Source organism: Brassica rapa, chromosome A01 (assembly GCF_000309985.2).
Source record: "Brassica rapa cultivar Chiifu-401-42 chromosome A01, CAAS_Brap_v3.01, whole genome shotgun sequence".
In the NCBI taxonomy this organism is placed as follows: Eukaryota; Viridiplantae; Streptophyta; class Magnoliopsida; order Brassicales; family Brassicaceae; genus Brassica; species Brassica rapa.
In genome coordinates, this window is record NC_024795.2 from 20064725 (window position 1) to 20081917 (window position 17193).

Genomic DNA, 17193 nt, shown 5'->3' on the forward strand with positions numbered 1-17193 from the left:
AACTAAAGAGTTTGACAGATAAGGAGTGGCTTATTGAGTCGAAAGTTATGGATTCTGTTCCGTATGCGAGTGCAGTTGGGAGTTTAATGTACGCTATGGTTGGTTCTAGGCCTGATCTTGCTTTCGCAGTTGGTTTAGTCAGCAGGTTTATGTCCAAACCAAGCAGAGAGCATTGGGAAGCCGTGAAGTGGATACTAAGATATCTACAAGGAGCTAAAAATGTTTGTCTAACATTTAAAAGGGTAGGGAGTTTTGATGTTGAAGGCTTCTGTGATTCGGATTATTCTACTGATCTCGATAAGCGAAGATCAGTCACTGGTTACGTGTTTAAAGTGGGTGGCAACACTGTGAGTTGGAGATCTACGCTACAGCATGTAGTGGCTTTGTCAACTACAGAGGCTGAGTATATGGCTCTGTCAGAGGCTACAAAGGAGGGTTTGTGGTTAAGGGAATTCTGCGATGAATTAGGATTTGATTCAGAGTTTTTCAACCTACATTGTGATTCTCAAAGTGCGATTTGCCTAGCTAAAAACCCGGTTCATCATGATCGAACTAAACACATTGCCAGGAAAATTCACTTTATCAGAGATATCATTGAGATGGGCCTAGTAAAGGTCCTAAAGATTCACACTAGTCTAAATCCTGCAGATATGTTGACAAAGACGTTACCTGGAAGTGCGTTCGAGAAGTGCCTCGAAACGCTGGGGGTCGTTGCCTGAGCGACTCGAAATGTACTCTGAGATGGCACTGTTGTTTGGTCATCTCAACAAGGTGGAGTACATGTTACAACAGAGGGAAAACTTTGTTAGTGGTTTGTTTTCGGTCAAACAACGGAGTTAACTAACGGGAAAGTTTTAAAGGGAATACTGAGGTACTTACGCAGGAGTTGCGGGTTTGTCGCCGAAGACATTCAGGTGCTGGTTAACTGTAAAAGGTAGTTCAGTTGGTATTTCTGAGACTAGAGATTTGTACTTGAAGTGTCAGAGGCTTACAGTATTCGAGATTTGACAGTCTTCGTGGTGGAAGATCAGCTGGCTCAGTTGGAGTTGAAGTCGGTTCAGGCTCAAGGTCTTGTGGTATTGGAACAGGAACAGAGTCGGGGACTTTGAAGTCAGCTGGGAGAGTAAGCGTTGGAGAGCTTACGAGTTCAGGGTTGTAAAACAGAGGGTCAGGACTGTTTACAGGTTCCACGAGGATGTGGAAAGGGTCTTCTTCGGTTTTGGGGTAGCTGTTTGAACCTGATTGACTGGATTGAGGGTTCTCAGCCATGGTTAGGTTTTGGTCTCGGCGTAGTGAGGGTTACGTTACGGCGGAGAAGTGGTGTTGTGTCCTAATCGACAAAGGTGGAGATTTGTGGAGTATTGTCACATTAGGCCTTGGGCCGCTAACGGGCCTAGAATAAAAACGCAATGACCGCACGGCCCAAAGTTTATAACGGGAGAAGGTTAAGTTGTTACGCCTAACGGCCATAACAACTAGTTCATCGTCTATCTCGAAACAGAGGAGAGGAGAGAGAAAGCGAAGAACAGAGAGCAGAGTTACAGAGATTGAGAGAAGAGAGAGAAGGGAGAGAGTACGAGAGCGGAAGGAGAAACCGATCAAGAACAGAGAGATCCAGTAGTGATCACAGCTCTTGCGATCGAGGTGTTTCTCCGGGTCATTCTACGCGTCTTCGTCATCGGAGGTGTCGGAGGTTGATAGCGAGTCATCTCCATCGTAGTCACTCTCGTAATCTTCTCCGAAGAGTTCTCGGTACATTCTTTTGTAGTACCTGCGCATAAACAAGATCAGGTGAGATCTTGAGCTGTTGTATCGCCATTGATCAATAGTGAAGTGCATGAGAGTTTTGTTCTCTCCCCAGTCAGTAGGAAACGAAGACTGGGTAAACAATTGCTTGTGTTGTTTGCGTTGATTCGATTAACAGGTTCATCACTAGTTAAGGTCAAGATTGAATTGATAATCAACTAGGTGAACTGGATCAAGATCGGAATCGAACCTAGTCTGATACCTTAACATTTTCAAGTAACATTTTACTATTTGTGGAAAGAACGTAACGTAAGAAGACCTCACACGAAAAAACTAAAAAAAAATCCATCCAAAACAGAATTGTCTGCATCCATTGTACGGGATCATACAAGCTAAAGGTACTCCTCGCCGATGGTTTGGGGTTCGCCAATCGTAGAGTAGCGGCTTGCGTAGATAGTTCTTTGAAATATGAAAATTACTATGTTTTTGCTCCATTTCTAGTTTGGTTTATAACTAGTAATAGAGCACTATTATTAATTTATTTCCCACATTTGTAGATCATTTTTTGCTAAATAAATTTTAATTTTCAACTAAAAACACAGCATCTATCATGTAAATACGTTATCAGCTAAACATAGTAGGTATGTTATGCAGCTGTGTGTTAAGATGTATATCTTTTGAAAACAAATTGTATCTTATTCATTATGTATATATGTTAATTAAACAAGCTTAATGAATCATCTTGATCACAGATTGGTATACATAATACATATTAGTACACAGACATAAGTGTTGTTTCTTAGCTACTGATATAATCATCTGCATCATCAAGACCCACCCAACTCATGAAAGCAAATAGAAACTCTCTAAAACCCACTTTCCCTTTTCTTCCCCAATCCATTTCTTCTGCACCACACAAACAAAACAAAAACCATAGGCGAGATATAATCCAAATGAGTAATCAACACATTTCATCTGATAAACAAAAGCATATACAAGAGATTTTTACGTACCGAATCTCATGTTGGTGACATGTTTAGGAGATCTCTCTAGCGGATAGTCTTCATTATTTAATCTCTTTATCACATCAGCCTTGTTCAGTTTCCCTTTACCATCTTTGTCCAAAAACAAGAACACTTCCACTATCGGATCAAATATTGATTCAACCAACTTCGGACCCATCTCACTCGATTCCTCCTAAGAAACACAACAACAAAATTTAGTTACGCTCAATAGCTAAAACATTAAATCTATCAATCATCACATGTGTTGATTAATACCGAGCTAGATGGAGAGGAAGGTTTAGCTAGAAGATAAATGAGACAAAGAAGGACTATAAACTCATTGAACTGTATCCCTTTGCTTCCATCAACATCACACCATCCGTATAAACCTTTCACTTCTTCTTCCGACAAACTCATCAGCTCCAGTTCCACTAAGCATTTCTTCAGCTCTTCCATATCGATTGTCCCGTTTCCATCGCTATCTGTGGATACCCATGAACCAAAATGTTAAAAAAAGAAACTCCAAACCGGTGGAATCTTGAAAGGTAAACTCTAGAAAACGTTACCATAGGATTCGAAGACGGTTCTGATCTTTCTTAATCCTTCTCTTAGCTTAGGAAACTTCATGATCACCGAATCAATGGACTTTAAACTCCGATGTCCCGGATAATATCTCCGGCTCTCCACCATTTTCCGTGCGAGCTTAGCATCCAGCTCAGCATACTTCTTGTTGCTCCCCGAGCTAACGCAGCAGCAGAGCATGCTTCCTACGAGGTTTTTGTATTATACAAGTACGTGTTAAACCAAATAAACATCGAAAAGTTGTTAGAAATTATGGAAAAAAAACAAGAACTCACTCATGTTAATTGTGATGTTCGATGCAAAAGTTGTAAGAGAGGGACAAGGCGTAGCAGATTAAGTAAAGCATAAAGAATCATGAGGAAAGGCATTACGTATAGAAGCAAAGTAAAAGACTCAACCTTTGGTGACACTTTGATCATTTTTTTTTTTTTTCCCAAATTGAAATTCATTCATAACTGAAAAACGACAGTTCCATACATAAGCTGGCGGAAACGAAACATCCCCAGAGACAAGAACCCAAAGAACAGGCAGCTAAAACCCACACCCGGGCTACTAAAAAACCATTGAAATACTAAACTTGATAACCTGAGAAACTGAATATTCTAAGACAAAGAAGAAGATGAAACAAACCAAGGACCTTAGACTACCGGAGGCTTCAAGGGGACAGCCAAACGAAACGAGGACAGGCCTCCAATCAGGACAAACCAACAACACAAGGACTGCAAGACAACCAACCCGAGAGACAGAAAAGGTCCATCCGCTAGAATTCACAGCAGAGCGAGGAAATACGCCTCAAACCAAACCTTTTCACCGAGGAGAAGTCGAAGGCATCACAAGGGACCTCGGGACGCTTCACCGTTGAAGAAAAAAGCCATAGCCACAAACATCTCCAACCAAAGCCAGAACCACGTAGAAAAAGCCATAACCTTGAAAGCACAATCTGAGAATTCAACAATGGAGGAGAGAATCCAAACTCGGAATAGAAGCATTTGAACATGCCACGCATACACCCAATCGAAATAACGACCCAACCGAGAATTGAAACCTCTGAAGCCACAGTGAGCAATAAAGGAGCTAGAATTGAAGAAAGCCCATAAACGACGTCAGCGAAAGCACCTACAATGCTCCAGCAGCTATGCCGCACCGTCAACAGGTCCTCGACCTGACATATGGCGCCAGACTCGTCTCTGAACCCAACTCTCCAAACCAAAACCTCACATGAACTAAGCAGAGATCTGGAGACACTCCTCAACAAAGAGACCCAGACTAGCATAAGACACAAAAGGGAGCACAGAAAATCAAATCGATTAATCTCCATCTACCACCACAATTGTCTTCTCTACAAAAACTCTTCCAACGGACAGAGACTCAAGAAACACAAGCTACAGATTATCCTCGGAGTGGTCACAGACGGGAAAGACAGGCTCGAGCTTGACCGCTAACCTTCAATGGCTCTGGAACCGGTTTGAACATCTCACCACTACCGCACAGAAGCCGACGAGCCCACCACCTAGCCAATCTCCCACCGAGCCAAAGCACACCAGAACCGAAACTAGACCATCGATTCCCTTTTAAGCCCAGATCTGAAACCACTAACAAAAAGGATGACCTTTTCCGAAATTAAAACCTTAGATTAAAAGCCTATGAGAATACGAGACCGCTCCCGGCGACGGTGAGAAGCACCGACCGCCGGAGCAGCAGCTGAGCAAACGCAAAAGTTTTCCTCTCTCTCTCTCTCTAGCAGCCTGAGTCACCGAATGCACGACTGGTGACACTTTGATCATTTCAATGTGTTTTTTAATAATTATCATTATCTTATGGGTTTTTGCCTCCAACGCATTTCAATTGATGATACAATAAATAACAAAGGCAAGGTCAGATATATATACATAAGTAGGCTAAGATGAAATGTTGATGACAAGTTTTGTATCCAATAATACAATCCCACCCACACCCCTCAAATCAAGTAAAAAAGAGTTAAGTCTTATCTCTGCCTTCCCCTTTCTTCGGTCCTAAACTTTGTTTATCCAATGGTACTACTACTAGGCACGTTCCACCCTGCCTCATAGCCTAGGCCTACATCGTCTCCGCGAAGCCGCTTCTTCATCGATGCAGCAGAAACCGAGCTCCCATTGGTGTTGGAAGTCAGAGAGCTTTCAACTGAACAGTTGGTTGTGATGTTGTTTTTGGTGTCTACTGCTACTGCAAGCTCGGACAAAGATGGCATCATCATCATCTTTGTTGTATCGAAGAACGGGACTGCTGTTCCTTGAGAGCTGTTGGAGACTTTGATGGCTAGCTCTGAGAGCTCTTCTCTAGCTGCCTCGAGCCCAACAAAAGCAGCAGCTTGGTCGTCAAAGGCCTTGCAAGCTTTCTCAAGAATCGATTGTAGGTACTTCCCTTGTGCCTCTATCCTCAGCTGGAGTCTCAGCTGTACCTGCCCATGCTAAAATATCAATCAAAAGGTTTGAACTTTAACAAGTAACAACATTGCAAAAACGCCAACAAAAGTTCTGTTTGGGTCTCAAGGTCATATTTAGTCTTATTGGGCTGGGCAAATAAACCGAATCCAAAAAATCCAAACCAAACCCGATAAAAATGAATCCAAACAGATCCGAACTCAACCCGATAAAAATAATATCTGAAACCAAAACTATTTTAGGTTCAACTGGATCTTGGACAAATATCTAAACCCGAACCGAACCTGAACAAAGCCCAACCCAAATTTTTATATTCGAATGGTGCTGAAATTCATTAACCCGAAAACGCTAAACCCAAATGAACCTGAACCAAACACCAATTGCCTAGCCCTACTTATTAGGTAGAGATATAGAGCAGATAACATGGATCACTCACTGTTCATTTCTAAAGCCAAGAAAGAAAAGAAAATTGGTAATAACCACATCCTAATTTTGGATTGGACTCTGGTTAATGTGATTGCAGCACTCAGAGTAGAACATTTTTGTGGTTCAAAAAGTACAACAAGAGAAGTGAAGGAAACTAACCTCCAATTGCTCATGCAGCCTTCTTTGGACTTCCATCTGAGCGCGTAGAGCTTCAGTGACTTGGTAACCCCTGGGCTCGCAAGCAAATAAAGAGGTTAATAAAATTGTAAGAGTAGCCAGCAGAAAACAGTAGGGATATATCAAGTTTGACCGTACTCGTTCTGCTCCTGCGCTGCCATCCTCAATGATGATGATGAAGATGAACCTGTGTCCTGACTCTCCCCAACACAAGAAGCTGCAGCATCAAGATCACAGAATCAGTGGAGCTCAAGAGATGTGGACACACAACTGAGATTTCATCAAAAAAAAAAAGTGTTCCCAACTTGATGTTACTCTATGTTTTCTCTTTTCTAAATCAAGTTTTTTTTTTGGTTTTATAATCAGTTTTAAGACTGCCTATATATCTTTCTAACAACACCTATGAGATATAGACCAAGAAGAAAAACAAAAAGGTAAACTGAAAAGATTACATTACCATCCTTGGAGTTGTCAGTGGAATCTTTGCAAGCTTGCCTTCCTAGCCGGAATTTCTGTCGGGCAAAAACAGAACACATACAAAGGCGAGAAGCATAACACCATCAAACATGGGAAGCTATACTGTGAAAGCTGAACTTCAGTCTACAACTCTTAAAAATTCTAGCAAATCTAAGGTGTTGTTGATGTATATCATTAACGAAATATCTCTGTGAGCAGTTTATTAGAAACCACAGAATCAAAGGGAAACGAAGAATAGAGAAACCTGGAGATGTGATTTGAGGTGGTAGAGGGTGAGGCCTTTCACTCCCATTGTTCTCATGATTGTTTTGGGCGTCGCTTCTATAAAAGATGAACAGGCATAGAGTCAGAAACGTCTCCATTAACAAGTGTCAAGAAAAAAAGAAAAAAAAAAAACAAAAACTGGAGTAGGATCTTAACTACAGGATTCAAACAAAAACCAAAATTTCAAAGTTTTTTTTTTACAAAACAAAATTTCAAAGTTGATACTGACACTGCTAAAATTACTATAATTCTTAAAAAGGAAACAAATTTACAGACTGCAGCATATCTTCCTATTTGTAAAGATCTTGTAAGATACAGATTCAAGTCTTAAAGAACAATAAAGAGCAAAGAGCACAATAAAAAAAAAACCTTCCACTTAGCTCACATTTCATTTAAGACAAGATCCAAAAAGACAATAACAAAACTAAGAGAGGGAGGAAGACGGAACATAAAGAGTAGAAAAGAACTCACTGTCGGGACCTCCGAGCTGCGTGACGGCGTCAACGAACCTCTCATGGAGCTCCGCGGTCCACCGGAGACGGGGTTTGGGGTCAGTGGTTAAGACCAAACAGGCGTCGCCGGGAAGATTAGTACCGTCAAGGGGTCCATGGTAGTCACCGCCGTCGAGAGGAAGCGAGCGAATCGCCGAGTACATTTTTGTCCAGTTCCCCCTAAAGAAAGAAAGTTGAGAGAGAAGAGAAGAGAAGAGATTTGGGTGGTATGGAGATTGTGAGAAATCGGATCCGGGTCAGGCTCCGGGTTTTATGACAGCGAAGTGACGGGTGGATAGATTTGGACGTACTCTCTCTCTCTTTCTCCGAGATGCGTGAACATAGAGGGAACATGTTGTTATTCTATTTTATAATGAGTTTGTCCGCAGAGCTACTTTCGTTCGATTATTAATTTAATCATCATTTTTATATTGCTTACACCCTTTATTTCATTAATTAATCAGTAATCATCATTTTATATGCCCACAATGGGTTTTCGTGAAAACTGGAGAGGCTGGATTCAGAAATGCATTAGATCAGTCGCATACTCAAGTCTTGAAGACTGAATGGAGAGTCGAGAGAGACCATCTATCCCCAACGAGGTTTCAGACTAAATGATTTTATCTATCTCTATCTTTCTTTTTTTTAAAGCTCATTTATTATGATATTACAATCATGAGAAATATTACATAAACGATCCAATAACCGACAATACTACATGCCGTATAAGGATATACGCCTAACTCCATCACCTGAGCCGTCCTACGAAGATCACGTCTGACCGAGTTTACTTGTACCATATTAAAGATTCTTTGTAAGTCTTTCCTCTGTAGCCTGCATAATTGTTTAATAAATCGCTTTCTCCGGGAATTAAAACATGGACCTGCTGGTGTAGAAGCATTAATGAACCTTTAGTCAAACCATTGGACTAATGGAGCTTTCTATCTATCTCTATCTATGTATCTAAAAAAAATATTTACACTAAAAAACAGTTTTCATCTTCTTATTAACAAAATATGTCTAGGACACTTGATTCTAATCTTCTACATGATTTTTAACTTAGTTTATTTGTAAACATACAACTGACTGACAAAACCAGAGTATTGGCAGAAATTATCTTCAACTACACACAGAGGCAAATCTAGAAAATAATATAACATGTGGTACAGTAAATATATATATATATAATTAAAATATTAAATAATTTAGTGAATTGGATTTTATTATCTTTCTTTAAAAAAATTTACATTAGTCACTAAAATTTTAAATGAACATACAATGAAATGTTGATTTTCATAATTTTAAATCTTCCTTTTAAGTAACATTGTAAGTTATATACTGCGTATAATAGTCAAAACATTTATTCCTTTTAGTTTTATTAATCTAAATATTGAAAATTAAAAATAATAGAAATAATTGTTAAAGTGAATTAGAATAAATTATAGTTCTTATTATAAAAACTTTAGTATTAAAAAAAACTTTGAAGAAAGAAAGAATAGTTTTTTTTTTTTTTTTTTTTGTCGACAACATTACAGACTCATATAGACTCTGTAAACCACCCTGGGAGACATTGATCCATGTGGATGACGAAAGACGGCTGTTTTCTCACACTGCGTGCTAGACTATCCGCCTTTGTATTTTGCATCCTTGGTACATGTACAATCTCTGATCGTGTAAAACTCTCCTTCAAGTTCTTGATATCTTCCAAATAACTTGCAAAAGCTGGCCATTCTTCTGGTTCCGAAACTATCTTCACCAATTGAGAACAATCCGTTGCAAACGTAACCTGAACTTGTCTTAAATAGTTTTATGTAGCCAAAAAAAAAGGAAACATAATGTATGAAATGGTAACAAAAGTGTGTAGAAATTTCGAGTGAACAAAAAATAGTTTTAAGTAACAAAAAGAAGGGGAAAAAGTAATATGTTTTAATTTAAAATGTAACTAAAAGTGTGAAGAAACAAAGAGTAGAACCGGTTTTATGGGAATCAAACTTGGAATTGGATTGGGGCATATGAAGCCACTTCAACCAAAAGAGCTAGACATCTTTTGTGTATGTATAGATCACAAGAAAATTATATAATCAGTATGTGGCACGTGCCACACCCCTTCGTAAGGTGGGTCCGCCTCTGACCACACATCTTTCATCCCATTCGACGGCCAAGATTAAATCTGACACATCTTGACAAGATTTATAGCTGTCTAAATTTCTAACTATTAAATTTACTTGTGTATTTTTTTCATGAATGACCCAAATACATTAGAAGTCAATTCATCATCTTTACCGGTGTTTGTTTTTTTGTCTAAAAAAATCCTAAAACCTTAAACTTAAACCAACAACAACACTTTAACTGAGATAATGTTTATTACGAACCAACAAAGAAACGATCCTTGTCATGGTTTTCATCCGATCTTTGGTGCATGCCTATATAATCGGCTTGGATGCAATCTCTTTTGTTGAGATCTAGTTTTGCATTGAACGATACTGTATGCATACATATGTTAGATTTGAGTTTTTTTTTTAATTTCGTCTCTGGATCGATCTTCAGCCTCTCTCCGTTCATTGGGAACAGTTGAACTCAGAGCCAATTTGGATTTTCTCCTTGTCTTCTACCTCTATATCTGATCGAGATCTGTTTCATCGTTATGCTTCCTAGCGGCATTTCAAGTTGTGTTATCCGAGTTCGCCTATCCCGGTCAAGCTTAAGAACTTTATGAAGTTCTGTCTCATCGGTGATTGAAGTTGTAGTCTTCAAATCTGTTGGGCTATTCACTATTAAGAGGTTCGTTTTGTCGGTGGTTGTGTTGGCTCCATCGCTTATGTTATACAAATGTTCTCTGTTCAATTTCATGCAAAGTTTGGTCTAAGATTTTCTGGATTTTTTATGATCTTCATCATGTTGTATTAGTTTTGGATTTTTCTTATTAGTCTTATGTTTTGTTGTTCAACTTGTTTTCCATCTGTGGGCATATGACTCTGGGACTGATGTGTTTGTCCACCGACTTAGGACTCCGGGATTACTTCAATCGTCGGCTTATGTAATTTTACTCAGTGAATATAATAAATTTTTGACGGGATGTGGTAGCTCACTTGGTAAGGACCTTGTGGGCCAATTGTCATGCTCACGGGTTCGACGCCAAGCGGAGGCGAACTACCCATTCTGTCATCAAATGCGGTACTGGGTGTTGGGCCTTGTCCCCAGCCCAGGTAAAGCCCTCCCGGGTGAAGTGGACCGCTGCCTAACCGGGCCCAGGGGAATGACCCACGTAAGTGGGGAACCCCTGGATTATCAAAAAAAAAAAAAAGAATATAATCAATTTTTAGTGAAAAAAAGTTTGTAATCATAATCTCTCTCTCAAGATTTGTTTGTAAAACTTTGATCCATTTAAGCTTATAATAATAAGACAAAAATTTAATTAAAATATTTTATCTAAATGAATTTTCAAGTGCAGATAGTGGAAAATAAAAATAATTTTAATCCAGTATTAATCATTTAATATAGTAGGAGTTGAAACTTAATAATTCATATTTCAAAGATGAAAATACATTATTAAGATAACCATTCTAAATTTGCATGTACACTGAGTTTTGGAAAATTACAATTTTATAGAATTACTTTTAAAATCTACTTTAAATGATATATACTTGCCTTTTGTTGTTTCAATAGGATCCAAACTCACATATTTATGAGTTTAAAGATTTAAAAAAAATAGATCTCGATCCGCACAACCGCCGCGATGTTTATTTTTATTTATTTTTATATAAATATTTTGTTTTAAATTCTACATTGGTATATATTATTATAACTAGATCTCGATCCGCGCAACCGCGCGGATTTTTGTTTTTATTTATTTATATATAAATATTTTATTTTTAATTCTAAATTGGTATATATTATAATATATGTGTCTATCAATTTTTAAAACATAATAAGTTTACGGTATATTTTTCCATAATAGATTGTTTCAAACTTTCATTTGTATTTGTATCTTCTTCTATATATATATTTTCAAATTATTATTCCATTATTAAAATCGTAACTATATATATAGATTAGTGAAATATTGTTTTATTGTCATATTCAAAGATACTGTAACATTTCACCAATTTAGAAAGTTTTAAAAAAATTAAATTTTTCGCTTCATAGATTTATATTATCGAGTAAATAATTAAGCATTTAGTTTTTGTTTAATTTTTAAAATAAACTATATAGTTTAAAATTTGTTTTCATTGTTTTAAGGTAGTAAAGATTAATCATTGTTAGATAATATAACTTTTGTTATTTTAAGAAATTTTTTTTTATAATTTTAAAAGTTAACATCGATAAATATTTAAATATTTAACATATGGAAGTATATTATAACAACATTAAATTATATCTATTATGTATACAGGAACATGTAAGTTTCTTGAGTACTTAAAATAGTTATTATAAGAACAGATAAAATGACTTGCCATTGTCATATGTATAAGTAGAAATAAACAGGTTGTATGTGATATTGGGTATATAATATAAACTGTTTTGTGTACAAATAGAAGTACGTTAAATCGTTTCCAAAGTTACCGGTTTGTTCAGATGATGAACAAAGGCTTAATGACTTGCATGTTTACACTTAGTTTATAAACATATATAATTATTTATACTTGGTTTATATGTTTCTAATTGTGTAATAATGTACGAACATGGTAAATCGTTCCCATTAGAGTGAACCAGTTTGGTTAAATGTTAGTTGATGGTTAATGGGAAAATAATATCTATACTATTAAAAGTAAAGCAGTCTTTAAAAATCTACTTATAAAAGGTTGTTGGACCCTTTATTTTTTTATTTTTTGGTCTTCCTTATATATTATATGTTATCCCTATTTAATCTCACTTTGTTATCAGCAAAATAAATATTATTAATTGAGCTTTGGGCGTTTAATTTAAAAAAGATAATTTAACTGATACAACCCATTCAGAAAAGAAAATTATAAATCCAATTAACTTTTGTTACAGAAAAAAAATTAACCAAATTAACTTTAGACCCATTTTTTACAAAATCCCAAATTATGAAGACCATTTTATACATAAATACATATAAATGTAACATTATTTAAATTGTATGGATTTCTAATAATAAAATATCTGTCATAAACTGTTTTAAAAAAAAAAAAATTTGATAATAGTTTGATAGAAAATTAAAAAAAGAAAAAAAATAATACTTGCTTCACTATTTTGGTAGATTGATAATTAATATATTTATAAATAAACTTAACAATATTTGTTAAAAGAAATTTCTTATACAAGTCAAATGTATATTAATATATCAAAAATTTATAAAAATAAAATAAATTATATTTTTCTCAGTGGGTTAATAACGGTCTTTTTGATTTTCAGATACTTTTACTATATTCATTTTATTATATTCTATCCCACTATATATGAGTTATTAGATCTTATGGTTCGACCACAAGGCTGATTCGGATATGAAAACTCAATGAAAACATTGTACCGGACTTAAATAATAATAATAGAACAGCTTTTAAATATTTTAGATATCTAATAATAAATATAAATTTATTTAATATTTGAGTTTACGGTCACCAAAAAAATACCTGCGCTTCTTAAGCGCGGATCAAAATCTAGTTATTTAGTATAATAGATAAAATGTTTGTCGGTTTGTAATGAGAATTAAATGATATGATTTTAAATTAATGATTTTCTAGTGAAGGTCCATTTTTTTTTAATATCACACATGAATGATAAGTCATGATATCTCTTTAATAGATATATATGAAGATGTGTTTATCATTTTTTAAAACATAATAATTTTATCGTATGTTTTTTTATTGAATTGGTTGTTTCCAGATCACGTTTTTTTGTTTGGAAAAGATTGATAGTTATTTAGTTCCTATAATCTAGAAAGTGAGTTATTTAGATCTATAATAATGATAAAATTAGAGATTAAATGTAATATGACTTTTTAATAATAGGTTCATTAGGTCTATTAGATTGTTTTTTTTTTAAATCACACATGAGTCAAAGTCGTGACTTCTCGTTTAATATATAAGATTAAAGTTATCATATTCTTTCATAAAAGCACTTATTTTCGGGGACAAATTAATTATCCTTAAAAAGATTAATTTAGCTAATTCTTTACACTAAACACCAAGCAACAGCCGCAACTTCGATTTTCAATTTTCAAGTTTCAACAACTATTCCAGATTTATAGAATTGAACTGTTGGGATGTCACTATTTCCAGTTATAGAATACATCCTTATATATTTTTAACATCGCTGATTTGATCAATATATTTCTGTATGCGTTGTATTGTGCTTTGTCATTTTGAGAACAAGTCAACGCTGGTTTCCTAGAATAGAAAATAGTCCTCCATTATTAACACATATTTAATAACAAATATTGAAGCGTGAATCAAATAGGAGTAGTTTTATCTTTAATTAATTTTTTATAAATTTTAAAATCCTGTTTAAAGGATATAAAATATTGAGTTCAAACTGGCTCGTTCCGTTAGACAATTCCAGAGATACAAATAGGAATAACTTTTAGTAACTTATAAAAATTATCTACAATTGTTCTATTCCAGAAAATCAATTGCGAAACTAAAATTGTATATCTGAAAAGTTCTGAATGATAAATAATTTAGAAGTATAGATAAAAAATCTTTTGGAATTTATCAGATATGCAAAGAATGAATGATAGGCTTGGTTCCATGCAAATGTGACAATCTAGAAGCTCCGAAATTCCACAAGCATTACCTATTGAAGAATCACAAGTTTTAAGTTTGGGTGATATTTGTATGGTGGATGGCTTTGAAATAATAGTATGGAAACGATCAAACTAATGAGAACGCAACATCTAAGAAGGCGAAAAGATTTGTTACACACATAAATAAAAGCATTAAAATGGGCTATGGAAAAGATACTACAATATTCGACGTGTCAGAATTTTGGAACGGATTACAAGGACCTGATTACAATAATAAAAGAACCACAAGCTCGACTTAGTTTCTCAAGAGAGCTAAAGGTGATTCATACACTTTAGATATGTTTTTCGGACTATATAATTTCTTACATTCCAAGAGCGCAAAACGGAATTGTTAATTCTTTTGTTAAGAATGCTCGTTTTTTTTCACAGAGATATTTGTTACATTAGTTATTCTATTCCGGTCTGGTTATCCATACTACTTCAAATTTAAATAATTGAACCAAAAAAAATCAATTGCGTAGGTGACTAAGACACAATATATATACTATAGAGTAATAATATGATGCGAAATGTATAGCGAAACAAACAGCTAAATTATAGGTGGTTGAAAAGAACAATAAATGAATAATATATTATATTATATGGAATATTGAAATCGAAAACTATCTCAATCCACCAACCCTTTTTGAAAAAAAATAATTATTGTGAAACATGCGTCCATAGTAACATGACTACAAGACTCTTACGTTGGTTTTGTATTAAATATTGGGTAGATTTTAAAGTTCGATATTGCAAATAATTATATATATATATTATATATATGTGTGTGTGTGTTCATTTCGTTGCTGTAATTGTGAATAAGAATTAAGCTCCACTAGATCTTTTCATTTTTATTTTCTTGAAAAGTTTGAGCTTCTCCAGTTAGGTGTTGACTGGTTTTCCCGCTACCACCCGCAAACGCAACTTTTGCGGTTGGTAGCGGTTAACAGCGTTTCGAAACAATCATATGAACCGCTTTGTACCGTTTCGAACTACTTTGTACCGCTCAAAATCAAAAGCTCCTTCCTGCAAGCGTTTGCGGTTGCGGGCGGTTGCGGTTGAAAAAAAAATATTAAATATTAAATCAGATTTAGATTTCATATATATCCTAACTAATAAAATCACGTACAGCTACTTATATATCCTAACTAATCCATTTTTAATTAACGTTATATATGTGTATATTTGATAATATTTCATTCACGTTAACTTAATCCAGTTTCAATCCATTGAAATCATGGCTATCAGTCAAGTTTATTTGTTTTCTAAATGAGTTTTTATACTATCTAATGTTAGAATTCATAATTATGGCTTCACAAGATATTTTGGCTTCTGCTTCGATGACGGTATGCTATTTACTATTAAATTTGTCTTTATTGGATTGCAAAGAGTAAATAAATTCACTATGTCTTTGTTTTCAGAAAGTTACATGGACGAACGAGATGACACATACATTACTTCAATGTATAATTGTGGAGAAACAGAGCAAAGATGAAGGAAACAGATTTTTTAATCTGTCCCAAAAAGAAAATATTGTCAAGAAGCTTAATGAGCAATTCGTTTAGTAGAGTTTGGATTTTAAATCAACTGCTAAATATTACAAAATATTTTATTTATTAGTAACTATTTATCATCATAAGTATTTGTGATAAATATTTTTTATCACAGGTAAGTAATCTATGTGTGATCATATATCTTCTACAACTTTTTTATAGATACAATTTTCGGATTAAAACTAAATTTTGAATCTTACGGACCTAAAAGATTAAAACTAAAAATAACTTTGGATTTTACGTTTTATATGCCCAAAAGTTAGAAGTTCAGGCCAGTTGACGATTCAAATTTTATATAAAGTGACAGTTGACGATTTATATTTTATATAATGTGACAATGGTACTTAGGTTTCGGATGGGAAATACAAATATAGTGGTTTGAATTTAGTGAATCTAGTGGATCAAGCGGAAAAAAATGAATCTAACAGTTTAAGTGCAGTTCGAACAGATTTAGTGTCCAAAATGTTTGTTTAAATGGCGAAAATGGTCTAAAGCATTGTATAAAATTATAATATATATATATATATATATTTATATTTAAAACTAAATCAATAGATGAAATAACACATAATTTATATATATATATATATATATATATATATATTAAAGTGACATAGTTTAATTAAATAAAAAGCCAATTTTTAATAATATATTAATTATATATTATAAACTAGTTTTCTATGACTATCCATAAATATATAAACTGTATTAGTAAATAAATGGAAAAAATATTATTAAATATATAAACTACAATACACTGTATAAACAGATTTAATACCAACAGAAAATATAATAACTACATGATAAACTGATATATATATATATATATTATTTTTTAAAGTAAGATAAGTAAAGTAAAATAACACGAGCTGCGTAAAACGTTTCAAATTGCTAGCACTTAGCAGTCGTTGGCTTATCTTTACAAAAGAGAACAACAAGCAGTCTATTTTAATTTATTATTAAAATTTTCTGAATGGATAATTTTTTATATATTATTCGAGAAACATTACAACATTTGAAATATTACATGTGTTATAACTATGATGATCCTTATATTTTTTAGAAAAAATAAGTTGGTTCATGACAGAGTTATGAAAACTACCGCTGAAATTGACCAAAAACAACTGCTGAAATAGCTAAGTGTTAGAATATTTAGTTGATAAATTATCAAAAGAAAGGAGCTAAAGGGTGTTTGAAAATGTAATATTTATAATCAGGACTATTACTTTCAAGATTTTTCCAAATCCGAGCCATTGATCAATTCCTACCAAAACAATAAAGTATCTATAAAGAATTTAAATAGTGTAT

At 34.4% G+C, this 17193-nt stretch overlaps 2 protein-coding genes and 1 long non-coding RNA gene across 4 annotated transcripts; 1 reads left to right on the forward strand and 2 right to left on the reverse strand.

The window, feature by feature from the left end:
* Window positions 1-2421: 2421 nt before the first annotated feature.
* Window positions 2422-3626, reverse strand: LOC103831952 (probable calcium-binding protein CML22). The gene is made up of 5 exons (XM_009107905.3): window positions 3608-3626; window positions 3317-3517; window positions 3027-3232; window positions 2760-2943; window positions 2422-2652 (listed from the first exon to the last, which is right to left on the reverse strand). The coding sequence occupies exons 1-5, from the start codon at window positions 3609-3611 to the stop codon at window positions 2546-2548; spliced, it is 702 nt and encodes a 233-aa protein (XP_009106153.1). The 5' UTR covers window positions 3612-3626; the 3' UTR covers window positions 2422-2545.
* Window positions 3627-5154: 1528 nt separating this feature from the next.
* On the reverse strand, window positions 5155-7938 carry LOC103831963 (protein PHR1-LIKE 2). 2 transcript variants are annotated; one of them, XM_009107915.3, is made up of 6 exons: window positions 7568-7938; window positions 7077-7153; window positions 6813-6867; window positions 6494-6572; window positions 6338-6407; window positions 5155-5778 (listed from the first exon to the last, which is right to left on the reverse strand). In XM_009107915.3, exons 1-6 carry the CDS (start codon window positions 7749-7751, stop codon window positions 5356-5358), a joined length of 888 nt encoding a protein of 295 aa, XP_009106163.1. In that variant the 5' UTR covers window positions 7752-7938; the 3' UTR covers window positions 5155-5355. The 2 variants fall into 2 exon arrangements, with proteins under 2 accessions (XP_009106163.1, XP_009106171.1); XM_009107923.3 differs by having other exon boundaries at window positions 5155-5769; window positions 7568-7933.
* A 4873-nt stretch (window positions 7939-12811) lies between these two features.
* LOC117128930 lies at window positions 12812-17193 on the forward strand. The gene is made up of 2 exons (XR_004452372.1): window positions 12812-15218; window positions 15898-17193. It is a non-coding gene; the product is annotated as an uncharacterized LOC117128930 (long non-coding RNA).